The sequence below is a fragment of the Mus musculus genome, chromosome 7 (genome assembly GCF_000001635.26).
Source record: "Mus musculus strain C57BL/6J chromosome 7, GRCm38.p6 C57BL/6J".
Taxonomy (NCBI): domain Eukaryota; kingdom Metazoa; phylum Chordata; class Mammalia; order Rodentia; family Muridae; genus Mus; species Mus musculus.
The window spans coordinates 92,376,802-92,402,375 of NC_000073.6; the positions used below are offsets into that span (position 1 = coordinate 92,376,802).

General features: G+C 40.5%; 1 protein-coding gene across 28 annotated transcripts in view; it reads left to right on the forward strand.

The window, feature by feature from the left end:
• Dlg2 (discs large MAGUK scaffold protein 2) overlaps positions 1-25,574 on the forward strand; it is a 1,973,059-nt gene that overhangs the window by 1,900,614 nt on the left and 46,871 nt on the right. For all 28 annotated transcript variants that reach the window (XM_006507776.4, XM_006507769.4, XM_006507767.4 and 25 more), the window contains one exon: positions 10,114-10,189. In XM_006507776.4, coding sequence (XP_006507839.1) covers positions 10,114-10,189 — 76 coding nt within the window. The remainder of the gene's footprint in view (positions 1-10,113; positions 10,190-25,574) is intronic.

Consider the following 25,574-nt stretch of genomic DNA (forward strand, 5'->3'; position numbering starts at 1 on the left):
TGGTACCAAAACAGTGATTCCTAACACTGCTTTGTTTGTGTGTTTGTGCATTTCCTATCAAGGCAGTATGTGGCCTGGATTACTCAGATACGGTTAACAAAGCTGTTCTTGGAAAGAGCCATCAATGCTCAGTTGGCCTCAAGGACGGAAGCAGAGTGGAGGAACGAGATCTGTGTCAGACGTAGATTTCAGCTCACTTTAGAGAAGTGCTTCTTCTCACTGAAATTGCTCTAGACTACCCAGGAAGACACTCACACTTTAGATAGTAGGGTTGATGCAAATACTAGTCCGGTGCTTCCCAACCCCAGCTTCTGCAATTGTCACCATCATGTCCTTAGTCATTCCTTCATCCAAGCACTCATCATTTACCTCAGAGCACAGCCCTCTCTGAAACGATTTTCCACTTGCGGTGATATCCTTGAATTGGCCTCTTCACGTTTTGAAAAAAAGTCATCTTAACAGTCATCCCATAGCTGGTCTGAAAAAGTTTGTTCAGGTTCTCTTGAATTTATGTTTATTTGAATTCTTTTGCATAATAAATACAGATATCCTCCCTTGCAGATATATTTTATGCAAAGTAAAAATATGTGTATTTATTTTATTATAAAATTTATGAATATTTTCTTAGAATTTTCATTTTGTCAAAAGGTTTTATTTTATGCATTATTAAACTAGTGTTTTCTCACTGTATAAAAAAACTGCAGAAAAATATAAGAAGAAAAGTAAAAGCCACAGATACTCCTACCTCTTAAAGAGCCCTCCTGTGTTAATTCTCATGCCATTAAAAATAGAAAGTAGTACCCACTGATAAGTGGATATTAGCCCAGAAACTTAGGATATCCAAGATATAAGATACAATTTGCTAAACACATTAAACTCAAGAGAACGAAGACCAAAGTGTGGACACTTTGCCCCTTCTTAGAATAGGAAACAAAACACCCATGGAAGGAGTTACAGAGACAAAATTTGGAAGTGTGACGAAAGGATGGACCATCTAGTGATTGCCATATCCAGAGATCCATCCCATGATCAGCTTCCAAAAGCTGACACCATTGCATACACTAGCAAGATTTTGCTGAAAGGACAAAGATATAGCTCTCTCTTGTGAGACTATGCCGGGGCCTAGCAAACACAGAAGTGGATGCTCATAGTCAGCTATTGAATGGATCACAGGGCCCCCAATGGAGGAGCTAGAGAAAGCACCCAAGGAACTAAAGGGAACTGCAACCCTATAGGTGGAATAACATTATGAACTAACCAGTACCCCGGAGCTCTGGACTCTAGCTGCATATGTATCAAAAGATGGCCTAGTCGGCCATCACTGGAAAGAGAGGCCCATTGGACTTGCCCAGTACAGGGGAACGCCAGGGCCAAAAGGTGGGAGTGGGTGGGTAGGGGAGTGGGGGGGGGGGCGGGTATGGGGGACTTTTGGTATAGCATTGGAAAAGTAAATGAGCTAAATACCTAATAAAAAAATTGGAAAAAATGTAAAATGCTGGGCTGGTGAGATGGCTCAGCAGGTAAGAACACTGACTGCTCTTCCAAAGGTCCTGAGTTCAAATCCCAGCAACCACATGGTGGCTCACAACCACCTGTAATGAGATCTGACGCCCTCTTCTGGTGTGTCTGAAGTCAGCTACAGTGTTCTTATGTATAATAATAAATAAATCTCTTTAAAAATGAAAAAAAAAATAGAAAGTACCTAAGGAGCTAAAGGGATCTGCAACCCTATAGGTGGAACAACATTATGAAGTAACCAGTACCCTGGAGCTCTTGACTGTAGCTGCATATGTAGCAGAAGATGGCCTAGTTGGCCATCACTGGAAAGAGAGGCCCATTGGTATTGCAAACTTTATATGCCCCAGTACAGGGGAACGCCAGGGCCAAGAAGTGGGAGTGGGTGGGTAGGGGTGTAACGGTAGGGTATGGGGGACTTTTGGGATAGCATTGGAAATGTAAATGAAGAAAATACCTAATTAAAAAAAATAACTATGCGATGACTCAGCAGCTGAGGGCATGCACTGCTCTTGCAGAGGGTCCAAGTTTGATATTCCTGTCCCCAGCACCCACAATCAGTGGCTCACTATCAACCTCCCCTTTACTCCACTTCCACGAGGATCTGATGCCTCTGTTCTCCCCAGGCACCTGCACTCATGTGCATATATCTTCAACACACATACATTAGAAATAAAATCAAAATGTTTTCTAAAATCTAAATATTCTTATTCCACTGGCAGATGTTTCAAATCATTAGTTCTTTTCTCACCTGCTTCCAGAGATCATGTGGGAGTGTGGAGATAGTTGCTATGGACAGCAACAGTGCATAACTTTACCCTTTGCAAGGATGTCTCTGCTTCGATGGTTCTGCTTAATCATTCAGTGTAACTGTAAGGCAAATAATATGAATGCTGTCAGTCTTCCTTTAGATAAGGAATAAATGTATGCATAAAATACTCATATGGCAAGTCAGACCTGGTATGGTTTTTAATATGTTCAAGTCTCATTAAACTCTGTGGATAAGTTACTGCTATTATGCCCTTTGTAAGTGAGAGCTGCAACACAGAAAAGCTATTAGTTTGCCTGAGATCACCCATCTAGTAAGTGGCAGAGCTGAGATTTGAGTTCAGCCCATAGCATCTCAACTCATGTGCCCTTGCCTCAAAAAAGATACAGTGACTAAGAGTTGATACAACTCAATTCAGTTAGCATTCTTTAGGGTATGTCTATGTGCCTGGCATGCAATGAATATTGTACAAATACTGCCTAGATCTCATTCATCATTCACAAGAGCAGCATGTAACACTTCCAGCTACTCCCTGACTAAAGCAATGAGGACTCCATTGTAAAGATACCATGAGAAGAGAAAATGGAGGATGGATTCTTTCTCATTATAGCTATGACCACATGTTGTAACCTTTGTTGTTGATATAACTCAGTACAGCTGACTATCTTTGTTATAAAGTATACAGGCTTATTTGGCTCATGTTTCTGGAAGTCTGACAGCACAGGGTCGAGTGGCCACATCTGTTAAAGGTTTTACTTATGAGGCCTCTAAAAATCCTAAGACATTCTAGGGCATCCTATAATAGGGAAAGCACACAAAGTTCCACCCCTATTGTATCCTAAAACAAGCCCACACTCTCAGTAGCCTATTAGTCCATTAGTGTTTTAGTTCATAAGTAGATTAACACATTTGTGAGAGCAGAATACTCATTACACAGTCACTTCTTGAACGCTCCACCTGCTCTATTTATTTAGCCCACACAATGTTGATTAAATTTCAATATAAGCTTTGGTGGGGACATTAGCTAACAGCACTCTGTATCATGCCAGATGCTTTTAAATATATGATTTCAATTTAATCTTCACAAAAGTCTCAAAGAGAAACTGGAGGTCCAAGGAGTAAAGTAATTTACCAGTTGATGAGTCCTGGTCTCTCTGGTAGAAAGATTGAATAGCTTCCCATTCTACTAAGAGCACTGCTCTAAGGTACTTTCAAGTTATAGAAATGAAACTCAGATAGCCCAAGCATCCTGGCAGAACCACACTGATAACAAGGGACTAAGGCAAGATTTGAACACACATCTTTCATATACCTCTGTGAGCAATTGTTGGTTCTCCTCAGCCCTATAGAGCATCAGGCTTAGGCCACTGGTTTTCTCTCGTCCCTGTAGCATGATACCCAACACACACAGCTTACAGGCAAGAGGTTAGCCCTGGCTCACAGTTTAAGGCGGTAGTTTTCAGTACAGCTGTAATAACATGACACTGGGGCTCTGAGGCTATGGAAACATCAAACAACTGCCTGTCACATCTGGGTAAAATGAGAAAGCAGAGACTGGACTCTGGCTAGGACCAGACCTATACTATAAGCCCTGAGCTCTGCCCATGCAGCCCTTCATCTGGAGCAAGGCCCCAACTTCAAGAGATTCCACAGCCTTCCAATAAGTGCTCCAACATGTAAGCCTATGTGAGGAGGTTTCCATTCAAACCATTAGAGGCCCACATTGGGGAATGCCCTCAGAAAGAAGCCCATGTGTACAGCTCACCCGGTAGGGCCCCCAGTGGTAGCCAGCACATAAAGCATGTGTTGCCTCCCTTTTACAAGGTGAAGAGGAAACAGAATGGTGGTCCAAGTAGCTTTAGTGACACTTATCATAGCATCTGAATAGCCTTACATCCTGAGCTCTAATTCAACCATCTATGACTCCATGCTAAAACATCCACCTTATATGATCTCAATCAGTGTCTGCTGTAACTCTTTGCAGTTTCTTTACTATTCTCAAATAGCCAACATGAAAAGCCACCCTAACAGGCTGAATGTCTGTTTAAAGTCAAAGATTTAGCAAGTAGGGGCAACAGGAGATCTCAAGCCAAGATGTGTGCGACTTCACGGTATGAGCTCTTAGCATAGAGTCTCTGGTTGCTGACATTGCATGGTTATAAGTGGCCAGAACAGGAGCTGACCCACATTCTGTGAATCCAAATGGCCATTCATTAATTATTGTCTACACCCCATATCTAACATTTATTAGGAAGTTTTCTCGCCTGTACTGCATAGTACCCACTCATGTGGATAGTACTTCAATTTCCCCTTGATTAGGACCTGAAGAACATGGGCATAGGAACCCCCAGGAACAGATAATGTTCCCCCTGTCCAGTGCTCCAATCAGTTATGTTTGGTCAGAACCTGAAAACACCAGATGGGTGTTGGACAAAGGGCAAAAGACTTGTTACAACATAGACATTTGGTGCTATGCAGAAATGCTAGGTATCAGAATGAATATGCTCAAGTTTTGCCACCCAGTTCATGTTTCTAGTGCTTTGACAGCAACAAGCACAGCTGGGGAGGAGTATGTCTGCTTAAACAGTCTCATTAACTGGTTGAGTCGAAGTGTGAGAGGGAACATACAGTAGCTAGCGGTTTTGCTGCTATTGGGTCTATACAGACAGGTCCGCCAGTTCCTTCAACAAAGATCTTTGAGCCTTAATATACTCCTCTTTTCCAAGGAGTAAAACTGGAGAGGGTAATGTTATTCTTTCATCTAGATTCTTTTTAAAACTTTGTGTTTTATATGCATGTGGATGTCTTGCCTTCATGTGTATCTGTGTGTGCCTGCTGCCCATGGAGGTCCCTGGGACTGAAGTTACAGACATTTGTGAGTTGCCATGTGCTGGGGGGTTCTCTAGGAGAGGCAGCTAATGCTCTTAACCACTGAGCCATCTCTCCTGCCCCAACCTAGACTTCTATTGATAGAAGAGGTGGTGAGATGATGAGCTTTTAGTAGGAAACATGACTTCCTTGACAAGACACTTCAAGTCGTTCAGCCTGAGTTTTCACAAGCAGGTCCAGAATTAATAGCCTGCTGGAGAATTCAGTCAGTCAGTCACTCAACAAAGATTTGCATCATTCTTGATTTACATGTACTGTGTGCCCAACTCCATGTTAAGTCATGAAGCATCATAAGTATAGGTTATAGATAAAATAGGCAAAGTGCCAAGCACAACTTTCAATACTTGGGGCACACTCAAATGAGGACTACTTTCCAGTTGTCAGATCTTGAGCATTTAGTGCCAAAGGGGAAAAAATGCTATACTTTTTAAAGCCCATGTCTCAGCCTTAGCTTCTGTTTGAGGAGTAAATGAGTCACTGTGTTCAAGGAAGAACTTGCAGAATACAGAAAGGCTAAGACAAGGAAGAAAAAGCAACCTGCAGCCATCTCCACTGTGGAGAGAGAATTGCAGAGAACTGATGGGGCCAAATTTTTGTGATGGATAGCTGCTATGGTTTCTGATATACTGAAAAAAGAGCAGTTTTATGTGTGCTAATGCTATGTTATGCTATGCTATGTACACTATGCTATATAATGCTTACAAAGGAGCATTTAATTAAACTGTTTTCAGTGTCTATAGCAAATTTATTCTGAATATGAATCCAGCTGTCATGTTATGTTACTTCCTTACTGGCTATATGCTTAGGCCTGGTTGTATATAACTTATATAATTCAAAATATTTTGACAATGGATATGGGGGGAGTGGGACATAGCATTTGTGAGAAAATTCAGTCTAGGCCTCTAGTGTCTATATATTGGCTTTTCAACACTGTATCACTCATCCAAACCCTCACGTTTGTTGAGAATTTCCAATGAGTGAAGTAGGCAAGACAAGTCTTTGAGTTCTTGCCCAAAGGCAAGGATATGGACAGACAGCAGCATCAGCTGTTAGAGGGAACAAGAGCAAACTGGTTCCATCACCTTCTAGTCTGCCATTCATCAAACCTCAGCTTTGACAACCACAAAATGGGGTTGACAGGACTTACGTTGCTGGGTTATCAAAGGACCAAGCAAGATGTTACAAATAAGAATGAAAACCATTAGTAGTTGCATATTAAAACTTTAGCCACCATGTATATTCCCATCACTCACAATACTTCCCACCCAAGTAAGAAGGAAGATGTTCCAATCTCCTTCACAAGAGAATCCAGGCAATGACTCCTTAATAAGCTATCATTATCTTTTTTTGCTTCTACTGGTGTTAAGGATTTCTGTTTGTTTGTTGGTGTGGTCCTATTCTGGTTTGTTTTTATTTATTTTCTAATAAGAGAAACGGTGTGGGTTCTGGTGAGTGGGGAAGTGGGGAGGATCTGTGAATACTAAGGAAAGGGGAAACCATAATCAGAATATATTATATGAAAAAAATCTATGTTCAATTTAAAAAAGATTAACCAACCATGGTAATTGTTAAATAAATGCATGCACATGTATATGTGTCTCAATATATTCTTTGTAAATCTTTAAAAAGTTCAATGATGACCCCCCCCCAGAACTAGACAAATAAGGTCACTCAAGCAGACGAGTAAAGGGAGCCTCAGAAGTCTGTAAGGAGATGTAACTGCTCTGCCCAGATAATTCTCAGGTCAGAAGACTGCCCTGAGCCTTGTGTTGTATGGACTTATAGGTTCTGTGAGTTTATGCAGAATTTATTTACATGCTCTAGTCAAATAACTATGTATTCTCTACATACTGCAATCATTTTGACAGAGTGAGATGAATCAGTGGTTTCCATAGTTATCAGAATTAATGTAAAGAAGCCAGTATAAAGCTAAAGGCTCTAACAACTGTTTTAGGAAAATCTAAAGAGGTTAATAAGAATTATTTGACCTCTAGGGGGGAAAGAAACTAGCTAAGGGACTCAGAGCCAGGCCTCTTCTCATTGAGTTTCTTCCCCTTGGCAGTTTGTCTTAAGCCTTTCTTTCTATCCTCCCAGCTCTGAGGTATTGGGTGGATGCAGGGAGGTGCTCTCAGTACCAGCTTCTCGACACGGAATATATTGAGTTAATAACCGATGTTAGATGTGAACATTCTTGTTCAGTTCTTTTCACTCAAATATTCTATGCTGCCACTGAAATAAATGTATTCTGAAACTTTATTCTGTAACTATAGAAACCCAGATATTCAGTGTTGCAGTTGGAAACACAAAAGAGCTCTCGGTTAGGAAGTAGCCTGCTGTTAATTACAGAGCTAAGAATAGCTTCGACTTCATAAACCATTAAGTTTCTATAGATTCAGGACTATTTTTCTCTCACTTGCTCTTTTCTTTCCCAGGAAAGAAAAAAAGGGGGATTAAAGCTAGCCAAATTTAAACAAACTCATGTTACAGCAGCCTACCAAATAGTATTTTTGTTCCACAATCATCCACTGAGGACTTGTGATAATATTCTACAGTTATCTGTGCCTTGCATATTAAATATAAAATGTTTGAAAGAAGGAATTCAAGATGTATCTCACATAGAGATAAAATTCAGTGTGGTGCGTAGCAGGAAATAAAAACAGTGATTTCCTGTACAGGCTTGGAAAAGTCAAGGAAATATATAGATTCCTCTTTCTTAACTCTACCTTCAAATGGAAACAGGTCAAATTTGCTTTCTGGTGTTCATTAAGCCCCTCCTTTTCCTCTCCCAATCATCCTTTCCTATTCTTTACTGGTATTGTCTAGTTTCTGGCAACGGCATCTCAATAGACTCCAGGCTCCTCTCTTTCCTTCCCTTCCAGAATTGTTCTCCACTGCACCAGGATCCTTTCCTTAAGTTACTCATTTGAAGGACTAGAGAGGTAACCCAATGGTTAGGAGAGCACAGGGTCCTCAATGAAGGAGCTAGAGAAAGTACCCAAGGAGCTGAAGGGGTTTGCAACCCCATAGAAGGAACAACAATATAAACTAACCAGTATCTCCAGAACTCCCTGGGACTAAACCAGCAACAAAAGAAAACAAATGGTGGGACTCATGGCTCTAGCTGCATATTTAGCAGAGGATGGCCTAGTCGGTCATCAATGGGAGGAGAGGTCCTTGGTCCTGTGAAGGTACTATGCCCCAGGATAGGTGAATGCCAGGGTCAGGAAGCAGGAGTGGGTGGGTTGGAGAACAGGGGAAGGAGTGAAAGATGGGGGATTTTGGAAGTAAAACTAGGAAAGGAGATAATATTTGAAATGTAAATGAAGAAAATATCTAGAGAAGGTGGGGGAGAGAGAGAGGGAGATTGCTGTCTTGTAGATGATCAGGGATCAGGCCCCTGTACCCATTTCCAGCAAGCAGCTCACACATGCCTGTATCTCCAACTCTGGAGAACCAAATACCCTCTTCCAGCTCCTACAAGCCCCCATATACACAGGAGTATAATTTCATGCACACACATTCATATACACATAAATAAAAAATAAATCTTTAAAGTCTTCGATTATACCACCTTCCTATTTATGCTTTGTTTACCCATGTCCTTGAGTGGCTGAGTGGGAGAAAAAGAGGAGTTTGTGTTTATGTGTATGTACATAGGTGTATGGCTGCATGTGTCCATAAAGGCAGGGGTATCATTTCTTATGTATGCCCCCTTTTAAGGCGGGTCTCTCACGGGACTGGAATTCACAAAGCAGGCTGAACAAACTAGCCAGTCTGCCCTAGGAATAGAATCCACCTATCTCTGTCTCTTCTGGGACTATAAACTCATGCCCTAACTCCCACCCAATGCCTGTCCTTTTACATGGCTTCAAACTCAGATCCTTCAGCTCAAAAACAAGCACTTTATCATCAGAGCTATCTTCCCAGCTATATTTTTTCTGAGTTATTTTGTAATTTCAGGTGATCTTTGTATTTCATGTATGAATGCCAGGCTAGCCTTGAATTGATGTATTTGATGATGACCTTGAGTTTATTGTCCTCTTCCCTCTATGTGGTAGGTTTTAGGTGTATACCAAGCACCTGACCCAATGCCCTGTGAAACCCTACAATTCCACTAGCCATGCCTCATCCCGTACAGACCCATGGCACCATCCTTCAGGCACCTAGATTGTTAGGAACTGCAATGCATGCTAACTTTATCCTATTGACAGGTTCGTTCTCTCCCTTCTAGTTTCAGATTACCTGATATCTCTTTCAGGGAGCCACAGAAACACTCTATACACACACACACACACACACACACACACACACACACACACACACACACACACACCAAGACTGTTAGCAGTGTTTGCCTGGCTTCCTGTTGTTGCTAAGAGCCTATCATGATAAATGCCTGTTACAACCATGCTTTAATTTTTTTTCCTATAACCTTGGTTAACAACATGGCAAATGCTCATTTAATGCAAGGTAAGATAATGACACTACAGGGATGACAGAAGGACATTACACTCCTTGAAGGGGCCTTCGAGATTACATGTAACATTGGTTTCCGAGTGTTGCTAACTGTAATGATGCTCTTTAATGGAAGACTACTGGGGAACAGGAAGGCTTTGTTGTTTCCACTCCAGGTATTGGTTTTCCTGGGCTGTGATTTCCTGAAATAGATTCTGGTTGATTCATTAAGTGTGTCAATAATTTTTATCTCTGCTACTTCCAAATACCTTCCACGCATGTAAGACAAAAATTTCTAGGGACATATTAGAAGTTTAGACACTTTTTACTAAGGTTTTTTTTTTAACTTTTCCAGAGTAAGTAGACCATTCTAGACCATATTTTATTTGAGTCATACAGATGAGAGAAAGAAGTGCTCTTTACTTAACAAGGAACTTAATTATAAATGCCTTGTCACTTAATTGGCTGTTTTTGATTTTCATCAGGGTGGAAAGAAAGGAGCGTGCCCGATTGAAGACAGTGAAGTTCAATGCAAAACCTGGTGTGATTGATTCCAAAGGGGTAGGTACAAATTGACGGAGGCATTCTGTTCTCTCAGTTGCCTTAGATTTAGTGATAATTAACATCCAGGCTTTTTATAGCAAAGAAATAATAGCGCCACTAGACAAAAGAGAACTGTCACAAATGTGTTGCTAAAAGTAATGTCATTCCTGATAAAGTGGGTTTATTATAAACATATTAATTACTGGGGACAAAGCCAGTGATAACAAAACTGATACTCTGCATATAATGAGGATAATAAAACATAGTTTAGGTGTTTTCTATAAATGTTCTAAAAGGTCACATTTCATCAACAGTATTGACTCAACTGAAAATGTATCTAGTTTGACACACATTATACAGTTAAGACTGTAGTCACAGAAAAACAGACATGGATCATTTAAGTGAATATGTAGATTGTTGTGACAGACATAGGAAAGAGTCAAAAACAAAATCCTATCACAGTTAACACTCATATGTACATTTCTTCTCGATCCCAGCTTTAAATAGCATATACTTCAATTAGCATATAACTTTCCCACTTAAATTTAAAGTCAGCTTGGGAAATTTCATCACTTCATAAAAAATACTATAAAGGTTTGCAATCATTTCCCATGCCCCAGCCTGCCTTCCCCACCTAACCATAGTCAATAACCTATTTTGTGTCTTATAGATATGCCAGTGAATAATTCATTAATTCATATAAATGGATGCTCCTTTATGACTTCTAACTCTATACCACATTATTTTTTTCAAGTTGCATTTATACTGTTGCATGAATAAATAAGTACTTCATTTTCCTTTTTGGCATATAAAATTCCATTGTACAGACATACCACATTTAGCATATCCATTCATCAGTTGACAGACATCTGTGGTATTTCCACATTTTAGTTAATGTGGATAACGCTACCATGAACGTTTATATCAAGATTTTGATATGGACATGTTTTTACTTTCATTGATTACACAGTGCAGTAAACTCGCTGATCCCTTCAGCAATATGATGGCTCTGTACTGCACATTTTAGGAAGTACCAGATGGTTTTACACAGTGGCTACAACGTTTCCCATTCCTATCATCAGTGTATGTGTGTTATGATTTCCTTACATGCTGAACAATACTTGTTATTATGTGTCTTTTAAAATTATATCTGTCTTGGTCCGTATGAAGGTATGTGTTACTGTGATTTTGATTTGTATTTCCTAATCAATTGAGCTGGTGAGCTTCTTTTCATGCACTTATTGATCTATCTTTTCTGAAAGATATCTACTCAGATTCAGTCGATTTTTTAGTTGGGATTTTCTTGGTGTTATTGTTATTGGGTTACAGAGTCTCTTAATATACCTGGGGGGTGGGGGGGCACAGAGGGCATGTAAAACAGTTTTCTTCACTTACTCATGTGTATGTGTCTATTATGTGGATGTGGTGGGATAGGGGATGTGTATGTGGCAGGGTGTATCTGGGGACAGGTGTGGCTGATTAATGTCAGAACTCTTCTTACATTGTTCTTTCACCTTTAAGGAAATGTCTTTCAATCTATCCTATATCTTACCAATACCACTAGTCTTGCCAGGCAGCTTGATCTGAGGATCTAATCTCTGCCTTCCAAGGCTAGAATTACAGACAGGCAACCACACCCAGAAAGCATTAACATAGATGCTGATGATCTGAGCTCTGGTTTTCTTGCTTTTGTGGCAAGCATCTTAACTACTCAGTCATCTCCCTAGCCCTGTACTCTGTCTTTAAAGGCTTTTCAGATAAATGCTTTTCTAACACACTTTTTTACAGTTCCCTCTGTTCTCATCCTATTCTCTTGACAGTGTTCTTGGAGATACAAAGGCTTTTGTTTTTTGATTTTTTTCCCAATTTATTTTCATGAAATGTCTAAGAAACATTGCCTAATCCAAGGTCATAAAGATTTATGTTGTATTTTCTTGTAAGAAGGTTATAGTTGTGACTCTTACGTTAAAGTGGTAACCATTTTGAGTTTAGTTTTGTTAATGGAGAAGCATCAGATTCCAGTTGTATTTCTTTGCATGTACATTGTTTGTTTAATTTAATTTAAAATCATTTATGGCAAATGTATATCTTAGCCTAAATATTATCACATGTAGCTCTTATATAACATCTGTAGTTTGGACAGTTTTAATGACTTTCTCAAAATTTCTTATATACAAGATATATCATATGCAAAAGAAGAATTTTATTGTTTCCCCTTCAATGTAGATGACTTGACTTTTCTTTTGTTTTGTTTTGTTTTTCTTACTTAATTCTCCTGGCCAGAATCTCTAACACAGTGATAGAAGTATCAAAGGAGAGGGAGCTCAAAGGCAGGTCTCTGTGTTTTACTCTCAGAGAGTACGGAGTTTAGTTCTCTTACCCTTCAGGATGACATTGGCTGTAACTTTACTGTCTTTTAAAAATATAGTTATTAAAAAGGCAATTCTAGTTCTCTACTGACTCCTAGGCTTGTTAGTCTGGAGACTCGATGCTCTTGTTCACACTAGTCAGGCTTTTCCTTGGCCCCATTGGTACTAGGATCCTCACGTTCTCCTACTACTATAAGGAGGATGCTCACGGGGAGCTGCTGGGGACACATTCATTGGTGCTCTGCAAATGTCAGTTAATGGTAAGGGTATTCACCAATCCCCTCCCCTCTCTCATTCTAGCTTTCCTCTTCAGTGCTATGTTGAGTTTATCTCACCTTCCCACTGAGGACCATACTAATGTCTTGTTGCTATGTTGTGAAATAACTTCTTCAACCTTTTTACATCCCATTCTTTTTCTCTTCACATTCTTTGTATTTTTGTTTGTTTGGTTTTTTTTTTCTTTCAAATGTGGCTTGGTAGGGGGTAAGGTAGATACTTTGAGCTATGGTCAATAGCTGTCACTATGAAAATAGCTAGAGTAGATCATTTGCCAAGGCTTTGGTTAACCAAGCTACAATATTGTTCTTTGTATATTATCTAGAGGTATCATTGAGAAACCCAGTGACATAGTATTTTACTTTGGCCAAAAATATTTAGGTGAAATAGAAATTCATCTGTACATGTGGTATTATTCTAAAATGTAAGGGTCTATGACATCATGTTATAGAGTCCTTTAAAACAACTACCACTTCAATACAAAAATGGTAGAAAAATTTTAGTGATTTTTTTTTTACTTTTTACTATATGTGTATTGGTGTTTTACCCACATGTATGTCAGATCCTCTAGAACTGGAGTTATAGAGAGTTGGGAGCTGCCATGTGGGTGCTGGGAATTGATCTTCTAGAAGATCAGCCAGTGCTCTCAACCAATGAGCCATCTCTCCAACCTCCAAAATGGTAGAAATTTTTATTGATTCCTGATGAGACTGTAATAATAGATGCCTTATTTATTTCCTATGCAGATGATATACATCAGAGAACTTTAATGGAATACCCACCTGTGTCAGTTACAGGCTATGGACTGACTTGTGCAGCCTGGCAGTGACCAGTGAATACTTCATCAAAGAATTTAAACCTTGACTGGTTTGTTAATGCTTGAGTCACTTTTCCAGAACTGGGTATTGATTAAAGTAACATTAAGTGCTACAAAGCATGAGGTATTGTTTAAGGCACCGCATGAGGCAACCTAGGGCAAGGTCTCTCAGTGAGTTCACAAAGACAATTGGAATAGACAGAATCGTTGCACAGCATCACAGGGATCATCCCATAACTTCTGCAAACTGTAGCTTTCTGTTTAAACATCAGTAGACTTAGCCTCAGCAAGACTGCCTAATTTTGTCCAAGATCACACAATTAGTATGGAAGGTACCAGAGTCAGGTTTAAAATCAGGTCATTTTAACAACCTAACATGTCTTTTCCATTGCTGCGATGTTTATGCCTGGGTCAATGTCTTAATTAATTTTTCTGTTGCTGTGATAAAATACCCAGACAAAAACAACTTAAGGGAGGAAAGGCATATTTGGAGTTGCATAGACTGGTACAGCAACAGTCTATGATGGCAAGAGCTTGAGGTGACTGGTCACATTAATCTTGCATTAGCATATTATTATTCTGCCCAATGCAGTGCAGCTTGCCCTTGAAACTTCTACATCGCGAGATGAAGGCTAGAGCTCAGCTAACGGTCCACTTTTCATACACTTCAGGATCCCAGTCTAGGGAGAGGTGACACCCATTGTAGGCAGGTTTTCCCACCTCCATTAATTAAGATGATCCCTCACAGTCTTGCCCAAAGACTACCTCGAAATAAATAGTCCCTCACAAGAATACCTAGAGGATTGTCTCCCTGATGATTTTAAATCGTGTTAAGTTGATCATTAATATTAACGATCACAGAAAGAAAACAGGGTTAAAAGAGGAGGTGATGTTTGAACAAGATTTTGGAGTTTAATTTGGAGATACTTGTGCATGCAGGCAAAAGCATTAACATGACAGTTGGACTTAAAGGAGAATTGAGTGAGTCAGGCACAGGAGACCCTGGAGGTTATAGTGGCAGTTGCAGCAAAGGAGGATGACAGGGACAAGGAGTACAAACATGCTGTCTTCTGATGCTGCACTTGCCAATTCTATGTCTGAATGTGTAGAGGAATGGGCTGTTATAGTGATAACATGGATAGTCCCAGCCCACCTTGACCACTATGCTGCAAACAGTCAGCTATTGGCATGAGCCACTTGAGAGCCACCTCAGGTAGTCAAGTTCACCTGGGGATGTCTGTGATGTTCCTTTGGAGTTTCATTCAGGCTATCCTTTATGTAAACTTCATGTAAACATTACCCCTTAATTTCCTTTACTGTTCTTGGAATGTTTTTCATTACTTTCCTAACGGGTCATCCTGTTACCTGTTGAGAGGTCTTTTAAAAATGCATGTTTCAAGGACAAGCTGTACTGCATTGGGCCGAATGGCTACATGCATGGCTACATGCTCAACTTTGTTGTTCTTGTTCATTTTTAAATCCCTATAACTAAAGAAGAGAAGTATTTGTAGGAGAGGATGCCAAGCAGGGTCTGTATCCTAACTGAAGAGTGTCAGCAAGATGTGCTAAGTTTGTCTGTTTACAACTGCCGTGCTTGCACCATAAATCTCTCCTAAGGTGTAAACCAGAGTGGAAATGCTAGCTAGTTCTGGTTTTCCGCTTTCTGAGTAAGTGGGTGCTCTTAAAAGTATAGGGAGCTGCAGAGCCACCTCAGTTGGTAATGTGCTTTTTGCATCAGCATGAAGATCAGGGTTGGGTCCCCAAAATCCATATAAAAACCTGGCATGGTAGCAAGAAGCAGAGGCACGTAAATCCCTGTACTCAGCCAGTCCAGCCTCCCAGGCACACTCTAGTTGAGAATGAGCGCCAGCAGGCAGTCTGTAATAACTCATCTTACACCACTTTTCATAAGAACAAAGTAGAATTTCTGTCTCAGAAAACATGGTGGCAGACTTCAGTCGAAAATCCTGCCTGCTATGGCTGCACCCTTCCCTGGGCTGCGGATCCTGGAGTGTACAAAAAAGGGAATATGAGTTGACATCTGGCTGCCACATGTGAACACCTTCTCTCATACTTGAAGGTACTTACACACAAAGTAGTCGAAGTCTAAGTGGCAACAATCCAGTTTCCATCCAGTTTTAAACACCACTACAAAATTCCAAAGGAAACCATTTCCTTCTTTGTAGACTTAAAGTGAGTTCTAGAAAGGTAAATCTAACTCGTGCTTGGATGATCCCAAAGTTCATTATCTGTTTACTATAGCATGTCCCATTGGGACATGTCACACTTATGCAGTAAGAAAAGTGAAGAAGAAAATTGAGTTCAGTTTAGCTTGGTCAAAAACCAAGTCAATTTAAACCTAGAAAGAGGGAAACTGTTTTTCTTCTTTGATGTGTGTATCTCTGAAGTAAGCTAAGGGCTATATCCTTCTGCTACAGAGGCCTGGGAGAGTAACATAAGGGCATGGGTATTGGGTAACATGTTTTGTCAGTCACCAGATGCACAGACAGTGTGAGATAATATGGAGAAGGAGGACGTATATACCCTAACAGCTGGCCCAGAGAAGCAGATGTTGTCAGGGAGAGAATTGATCCCTACAGGAAGGAAGTCACAGCACCATAACCCGGAAAGGCCAGAGAATTTACTCTTAAGGACAAAGGAAATGAAATTCTGGCTTACAAACCCAGAGAATTTGAGTTGCCAGCCTTAAAGGGATCGGTGGAATTTATAACGCGAGGGAGGCAGGTAGGAGCAGGCCACCGGCCAGGCAGGAAATAAAGCACACTTGCTTCACTGCAAAAAGATACTTTATTAAGGCGAGAATAAAAGGGCCCAGAAGGGGAAAGATAGTTCTGATGATTTAAATCTTTTGGGAAGCTTGCACTTCATCCTGTAGAAAACGAACAATTGTGGGGGCGGTGACCAAAGCAGACTTAGTAGTTTTTTGGTTTTTTTTTTTTTTTTTTTTTTTTTTTCTGAGCTTGTGCTGAGTGTATCTGTATTACAGTGTGTACTCGACTGTGCTGTGCAGTCTTCTAGGCAAAGATGTGAACCTGTGCTTATTAATACCTCGGCACCTAGCATGTTGTCTGCATGCCACATGCTGGTTACTCCATGCACTGTGCTTGCACGCTGGGAAAGAAGCAACCCAGAGGGCACTGGAAAGGTGGCTTGGAGGTGGATGATGGAAGGACTTTGAGAAAGTGACAGTAATCTAGGTATGGCACTCTGAAAATCTGAACTGGAAGCCAGAGAAAAAGGGGAAATGGAAATAATGTCTAAGAAATTATCAAAGAGGATTATCATCTGTGAATGTCTGTCCTTGTGCTTCCTGATAACAGTTGCCTTTTGCAAGGCTTCGGGATCCTAGGAGGAGCAGATGCTAAGTAAGGGAGAACAAGCAGAATGAATGATGCCTCAAGGAAGCCAGTGGCAGCAGTGTCCCTGAATCAACCTGGAATTGATACTGAGAAACCGGTCTACTATATTGATTCTTGGAACTTCTCATGTAGCCCAAGATGGCTGGTAGCCAGGGATTGTACCATTTATCACAAAAGCAATTTGATGGTTCTGTTACCAAAATTGGAATTATATTTACTTTACAAGCATGAGTTAGAGGAATTGATTTTTGTCACAGGTTTTAAGTAACATTTTCAGAGATGAATTATGACTGCCCTCCCCCCCCACCCCCCCCCACACACACACACACTCCTGCAAAATAGAGCCATAGGTCCTCATGGAGCCAATGTGTGTATAGAGGAGCCAGGTAGGAAGCTCCAATGTCATTTAAAGGGACTAGAGATTCAGGTAGAGGGGATAAAAGAAAAGGCATCAGTCATACTACCCTGTGGGCATACAGAAAGACAAGATTTTTCTCAAAGTTAAAAAAAAAATGAGAAAAGGCCTTTTTTCTGTGGTTATCACTGCTTTTCCAACCTAGGCCCTCTGGAAGCTTCCAAACTGGTTTTCTGGCTCTGGCATCTGTCCTTGTCTTTCCCAGGATGCAATACAGATTAACGAGACACCCCATCTTACATAAGCACAAAGAGGAAGGCCTGTGTCACCTCTCCAGCCTGAGGAGTGCTGCTAAATCACGCTCATATAAAACATAATAATCACAGATTTCTAAACCTCAAGCTCCTCTGTCGAATGAGACCTTCCCAAGTCACACACAGAAAAGTATCTGATAAAGAAGTGGGAATGGCTTCTCCAGGTAGCCCTCAGAGAGTGTCGGGTGACACTATTCCTGAGAAGCCATGAACGAGTATCTACTCACCCAGGTAGGAAACCTATGACAGATGAAGTAAGGTTACCACCGAAGCCCAGCTTGGTGAGCTAGTGAGTTTTATTGGAGTATCTTACAAGAGTGTGGGTGAGGGGCAACATACAGGAGCAGAAATGACTTAAAGCAGCTACATCACTACTACCCTAGCATGGATGGCCATTTGCAAAATCTGGAAAACTGGAGTTCACTGCATGCCCTGTAGGCAGCTCAATAGGTTGGAGAGTTTCTCCTCCAGACAGCTTACTGGAATGGCATTAAGAACAAGTTATGTTTATAATGTAATTTTTCTGCATATGCATTGTTCTATAGATCTCTGTCTTGAGTCTAAAACAATTGCTATTGAAATACCAAACTTACCTGAAATTATATATTCCAAATGGAGTACAATATATAACTAAAAAATACTATCTACTGCACACATGTGTAGACACACACACATATATTATACTAACTATATATATTATACTAAATTTCACTTGTATAGCTCTCAATAATATTTTTCATCCCTATTTTGTAATTATGCATGTTGGCATTTGAATGTATTTGGTCAACTTCATCCCCAAGGAAAGAAAACAAATTTAATAACTGTGAAAATTTTAAAAGTATTTCAAATTCGATGTTACTTTCATTAGCTTGACTTAGCTTTGATTTAGTTGACTAAATTAAAACATCAAAGACACATTTGTTAATTGTGCTGTATCCCTTCCTCATGCTGTTGCTTCTCAGGATATTTTAAGCTTTTCAGCTTAACAGATCCACCTTAAAGCTATACCTAGAGCTAGGTAGGGAAGTGAAGTACATTTATCAATAAGCCTAACTTTGGGAATTATGAATCATTCTATGTGTGAGTAGAGAACAGAATTGAGTAATCCCTGCATGAGAGGTGAGCACAGGGTACTATCTGAACTCAGTCTAGAAATACTTAAGCCTCTTTAGCAGTTCAGAAGAAAGAATAGCCAAAATGAGTATCAAAGGAGCAAAAGTAACCAACCAGGTGCAAAAGAATTGTATAGTTGGAAATGATCACATATAAAATGGGACATGGCCCTGTGTGTCTACAAAAATCAAAGATGGCGGGTGTTATTTCAGCACAAAGGCTGGGGTGTCAGAGGAGAAAGCAAAGGAATCATGAACCAGGTCATGAAGAGAACAAGCGTCCAGTCCAGGGATAGAAGGGAGCAGTGGAGACAGCCCAACGTAGGTCCACAGTGAGGCTATGAGATCAGTAACCATAAATTATCTCCTAGTTGATCAGGAGCAGTAAAGTAGCCTCCAGGGCCCACAAAACCAGCCAAGGCTTTTATTAAAAATGAAGATGTCTAGACTCATCTGTGGAGATTGGCCCGTGGAATCAGATTCTCTGGGGACGGTGGTTCAATGTTGTATTTCAACAAGCTTCTCAGAGACACCACAGGGCATGGGGAAATGTATGTGCCTCACACACACACAGGTGGAGTAGAGAGGCTTGATATCAGAGTGACCAATATCTTTCATTGTCACATGATACATTAAAATGAGATCCGTATTAAAAGAGACGCCATGTGATGATCCTAGAGGCATTCATGAACCTCCTTCTCACCCCTCACCTACATACACATACATCACACACAACCCACAAGCACTACTACAGCAAATAGGCTCTTAGCAGTACTCACCCCCATAGGGATAGAAAGGAAAGGGAGGTTGCCCCCATTTCTTCCTGTACTCCTTGCACAGAGCCTAGTTTTGACCTATGCTTGCAGGGAGAGGACTTCCCACATGCTGAACATCTCTTAACTGCCTTTTTTTAATAGAGAGTTTGTTTTGGTTTTTTTTTTTTTCACTCTTAAGGATCAAGCCAAAGGTCATGCTCATAAGCAAGTTTTTTCCCACTTCCTGCCTTTCCATGAATTATCTTCATAAGTATTGTTTATTTGCTATTTACAATAATTCTGTGAGTTAAATACAGTTAATGGGCCCATTTCAAATGAAAAAAAGAAAAATGAACTTTAAAAAGAAGACAACTCACCAAGCTGAAGGATGGGGAGCATAGCAGGGTCCTACACAATAATACGATTCTACTCATTCAATTAGTGATGCTTAAGCTAAATAATATAAATAGAAGTATAATTTGTGGTTCTATGAATACCAAGTTGCAGTTTTATCAGATGAGAGCATGAACCATTGTTAAACTTTCTTTCTACTACTAATTCACAATATCAAGTATTATTCAGAAAACTTGGCTCAAACCCAGTTCTACTTTGGGAGTCATTCATGTGTAAACTCTGATTCACTGTGAGGATTCAGTGAACCTAACTCATAGCAGAAGGCCTGGAGCCATCCTCTGGACCACAAGGGATTCCCTCTGCCAAAGCTTGAACCAGTGGTACAGAGAGGAAAAAGATTCCAAACTTACCGTTCAGTCATGCAGCCTCCTCATGACAGTCACTACAGACAGAGTCCCAGCAAGTAGCAATAGCCATCTTGCCCTTGTAGTGTGTTTTCATTAGTGTGTTTAATAAATATGTGTATTGAGCATGCTGTGACACACTCATAGGTTTCCTTGGAAGTTGCCACTCTCAACATATGAACTGTTGCTTCTGGGTAGTCATCAAATCCAGTACTGGGTCCCCAGCTCTCCCATCAGCCAGGTCATCAGAGACATGCCAGTTACTTTTGAAAAATGCATTGTGTAAAAGGGTAAACTTGCTTTATTGAAGATGAACTATGCTAACTTATAGAGTCAAAACGTAGAGTCAAGTCAAAGCTATTCATGTATAACTTACTCTTAATTTCCTATCTATGTACCTACTAATTATAACTTAATAAGCCCCACAGAGATACTATCAGGGCTAAGACACCAAACTATTGCAAATGCACCATAACCTGGGAAGGTGGGGAACTGAGCAATTATGTTTCTGTTCGCTAAGGACACCTGATATACACAGGTACCACGGGGGAAGCTATAGGGATATACACAGGTACCACGGGGTAAGCTATAGGGATAGACACAGGTACCACGGGGGAAGCTATAGGAAGCATCCCCTGTGCTAGCCATGAGAATGATATGGTTTCCATCATTGACAAAGGTGAGAACTTTGGATGACAACCACTGGCTGCTGTCCAGCTCATCACAAACTTTGTCAGCGGAAAGCCAGTGCCCTCCAGAAGGAGAAGCAGCAAAAGGGTGTCACCTGCCTTTGATGGTTTTACAACTTCATGGATATTTTGTAAAGATTTCTTCCTTTTCTGCTCTTTGAAATTGAAGTTGAACTTTTTTTGGGGGGGGTGGGGAGGGATGAAGGTTTTTTCTTAAAGAATCCCCAAGGTGAATTATTCCCCTCTCTAGCTGGCGTAGGCTCAGTTCCCGCAAAGAATTAACACTTCGGTAAATGCGGAGCATTAGCTCAATGTGTGTAATAAACCCAGTCACTCTTTATTCATGGTGATTAACTCCCAACCAGCAAGACTGCCATAGGAGAGGCAAGCCCATGAGTTTCACTGCATATACCTACGCAGAGATATGATACTCCTCGGGGGAATAACAGCTTTGTTCTAGAAAGTTTCCTCCCCACTCGCAGTGACCCCAAAATCTAAGCGAAGTGCTTTCCTCTTCTCAGTAATAGGCAAGGCCACATTTGTCAGTCAGAGAATCCCACCCTGGCTAGTGTTGTTTCTGAAATGTAATAAGAATACAACTGACATTTATCAAAGATAAATTGACATTTATCAAAGACATTTATAAGGCAAGCATTTTGTTATGAATAAAGATTTTCCTCATTAAATTATCCCGACCCAACAAGGCTGGGAATACATCAGGATGGCTCTTATAGAAAACCACCTTTCTAGACAGACCCTCTGCCTCCAGTGTTAATTGTATCTTGTTGTGATTATGTCATCCAAACACATGTAAATGTCCATTTCGGTACAAATACCAAAGTGCTTATAGCTCTCACCTATAAATTTAAAGTCAGTGAGTATATAATATGTATATGGCATTTATATGTCATAATAAAATTCAAAATCATCCCATTAGTAATATTTAGAAAACTCAATTTCTTCCTGTGTCTTTGTTGATGTTGCTGTGTCAAAATGTCTTTAGGACTTGCGAGTAATAGGGAAGACTTAAGTCTCTCATACATGGTTCTCTAAGGTGAACATATACTCATTATATGGTATGCTTAACATATTCCTTTGCCATGGCCAGGTCACTTTTGGGTCTCACTCTGGTTGTTCACCCAGCCCTTAAGACAGAGCCTGGCAGGCTGTAGCTGCTGAGAAAATTCTGAGACTTCTCAGACTTCCGTCCCCTCTGTGGCTGCTTGCTCTGCATGTGGTTATGTCCCTAAAGTCACCTTTGATGTCCCAGCCTTATTGTCTCATGCACAGCTGTGTTCTCTAAGCTGCATCCTCAGGTGTCTGCCTGAAGCAGCACTCCTGTGCCTCCTTACCCACACTGCAGCCCCACCCACACTGACCTTCCTATTTTAAATCTTCAGAGGGTGGAAAAGTCCTGAGAATAAGCTCTCACCCATTTAATATCATTCTTGTTACTTACAGCTTAGTGTCATCTCACAGTAAGTAGACAAATGCACCCAGACTCTAGAATGGATTGTGCAACTCTGCTGTCAGATTCAGAATTCTTCCTGAGGACTTAGACTCCACGTACTCTGATAAAAGGATATAGATTCTGAACAGTGTGCATGATTCTATAGACAAACAGAGAGAGCCTCTCACCCATCGCTTCTTTCTTCAACAGAAGTAAATCCCTATGGGGCCATTTGTAACTGATTGTCCCATCTTATTCTTTCCACCATCCTCTGTGCTTTATCCCTCTGCATAGCTTCTCACCAGTCCTCCTTCTTGTGGAGCTGGGAAGGATGGAGGCCAAGGGGTACCTTTGCACACCATCATTAGTAAGCCATTCTTCTTTCAGACGAGCTGTACTCTTATCAGTTCTCTATGTGACAGTCCCTCGGTTACTCATTAACTCTCATCTAAATCACGTTTCTGAGTCTTCCCCAGTCTCCATCTTTTGTGACTATTCTATTTTTTTGTATGTATCTCTATCCAAGCAATTATTTCACACTGGAAACCCATCACTTTATGTTCTTGATATCTACTATAGCAATCTTTACTTGGTATATATGAACAAAGCAATAGGTTGAGTTGTAGCATTTCTATACATGCATTTATACTCCATTCCTGTGCACCCCTTCTAATGGCATTACCCTCTTTTGTTCTCTTCCACCTCTTCCCCTTCCTTACCCTTAAAATTCTCCTTTTTACCATCCATGTCCTGTATTTGTGCAAACTCAATGTATAAGAGCAAACTTAGCCCCATACCATTTAACAATAGTTAGCTTAATTAGGGTGAGCTTTTACATTCCTTCTTTCCTTCCTTCTTTAGTTTCCACTATTCACTATTTCCAGTTGGAAGCCTGACTATGTATCTGGCAAGTCAACTGAACAGTTATAGTTTATTGAGTGCACATAGTGACAGTACCCTGCACGCTTGGCTACATCTACCATTACAGCAGTCAAAGGCGGTATGAATACCCACATCTCTAAGCCTCTAACATAATGGGTATTGCTGTGAGACTGGCTTAATTTGCTTAGGATGCTGCTATCCAGTTCCAGCCATTCTCCTTCAAGGAACACAATTTCATTCTTCATTATGGCTGACTAAAATTCTATGGTATATATGCACTACGTTTCAAATTCATTCAAATAAAAGTTGTTTCTATTTGTATATGAGTTCTTCATCCCTTGATCTGAGACTTGATCATTTGTTTTGTGGTTCAGTTTACCAAGCATATGTTCTAAGTACCTTGTATATATTTCCCTAAAGGTGAAATGAAATTGATGTTGGAATAATGTGTCCAAACAAAGTACAAAGCTCTCTTCCCAAGCATAAACAGCATTTGATGGAAAAATTATACTGTGTTGTCTGTGGATTTAAAGAGACATTTTGATTTACAGTGTCAAACTCACCCAGTGACTGGCAGAGTAATAAGAATCAGCATGTCAGACTGTGCAGCAAGCATGAACAGGTCTGGTGTGTGTTCACAGAAGGCAGCCTCGAGGTTCCAAGAGCATTTTATTGACATGTGTGTGCATGTTTTCCTTGCTTTTTTTCCCCCTACAGTCTAAAAAATAATGAAGAAATCCAAATCTATTCCTTTATCTTCTACTCTTTAAAAATGAGCATATAATATTTGATTTTTTTTTCTTGGTACTTAAGAAAACAGTGAAGTGCTGAGAAACCCTCAGACTGCTCAGATGTTCCCTGTTTGTAAATATGATGCACCCCTCCTGGCTGGCCTGAGAAAATGCATTTCACTTAAAGATAAACTATGATACCCCTAAAACAATGTTCAGATGAAAGATTCTGTGTGGACTCCATCAAAGACCTCAAAGTAACAACCAATGCTCTCCTACCTCTTAGCTCACCTGCCACCTAACTGAATCCTTAGCAGGAGCCCTAATCCCTGGGTCTCATTCGATCTCCTAGCAGTATTGGCTGAGGGCCAGAAGTCTCAGCTGCAGGATGAATCTGCCTCTATTTGTAAGTTTCCCTCCCTTTCATTCAAGCAGGAAATAAGAATTATTCAAATGAGAATTATTCAATCAGGTTTTGCATTATTGAAAAAGCACTTCAGTTATTGTGCTTGGCTTAGACGGGTTTGCCTTGAGTCACTCCTGGGTCACCAGTGCTGTATAGTGACTGCCCATGCATTGATCTGGAAGCGAAATCAAATGATCAAAATGGGAGATGAACTGCAACTGTCAGCTCCTGAAACCGGGGCATGCATCCAGAGTGTGAAGCTGACTGCCTTTCTCCTCTGCCTGTAGAGAGGAGGGGAGGGAGCAGAAGCCAGAGAAAGAGGAGCAGTAGAGAGACAGGAAGAAACATCTTCACAGTGAGGAGTCTAAATGCTATAAAAGTAACCAGTTCACTAATTCCCTGCAAGACCTGGAGAGAGCTAAAGCTGAGAACAGGAAGTGACTTATAATTAGGAGGGTACAAGCCTGGACCAGGACCAGGCATATTTTCCTAAGAGAAGCCATAGCATTTACTACCTGAATATTTGCCTGTTAACCTCATGGTGGATGGTCAACCTTAGGCAAAGCTCCCTTACTGAACTGGTTCATACTATATATCAGTGCCTCTGCCTAAGTGTGCAGAGGAAATAACTAGCTATCCGAGAGAAGAACCAAAGCTACATGTGACTAAGATTCCTGGATGTGTCGACCCTCCTCCCAGGGTCCTCGACCCTCGTCCCAGGGTCCAGCCTTTCTCTGTGTCAGTTTCTTCAGCTCCACATTTGTAAACTATGATATAAAAAGTAAACACAATTTGTAGCTATTTAGTAGGAGATGATTGGTAGAAAGCACTTAGAACAATTAAATCATGAAGGACATTTAGAGATACAGCTGCCAAGTAGGTAGGGAGGGATTTAATAAGTACTAAGGCTAGACCCATTGCCCAGTGTGTGTGTGTGTGTGTGTGTGTGTGTGTGTGTGTGTGTGTGTGTGTATACATATATACATATACACATACACATGTACACATACACAATAGGGGCTTGGTCACAGAATTCAAAAGAATTGTTTAAGACAAAATTCTGGTCCTTACAGATAAAGCTGAAGATGAGTTATGAAAGTAGTGTCAGT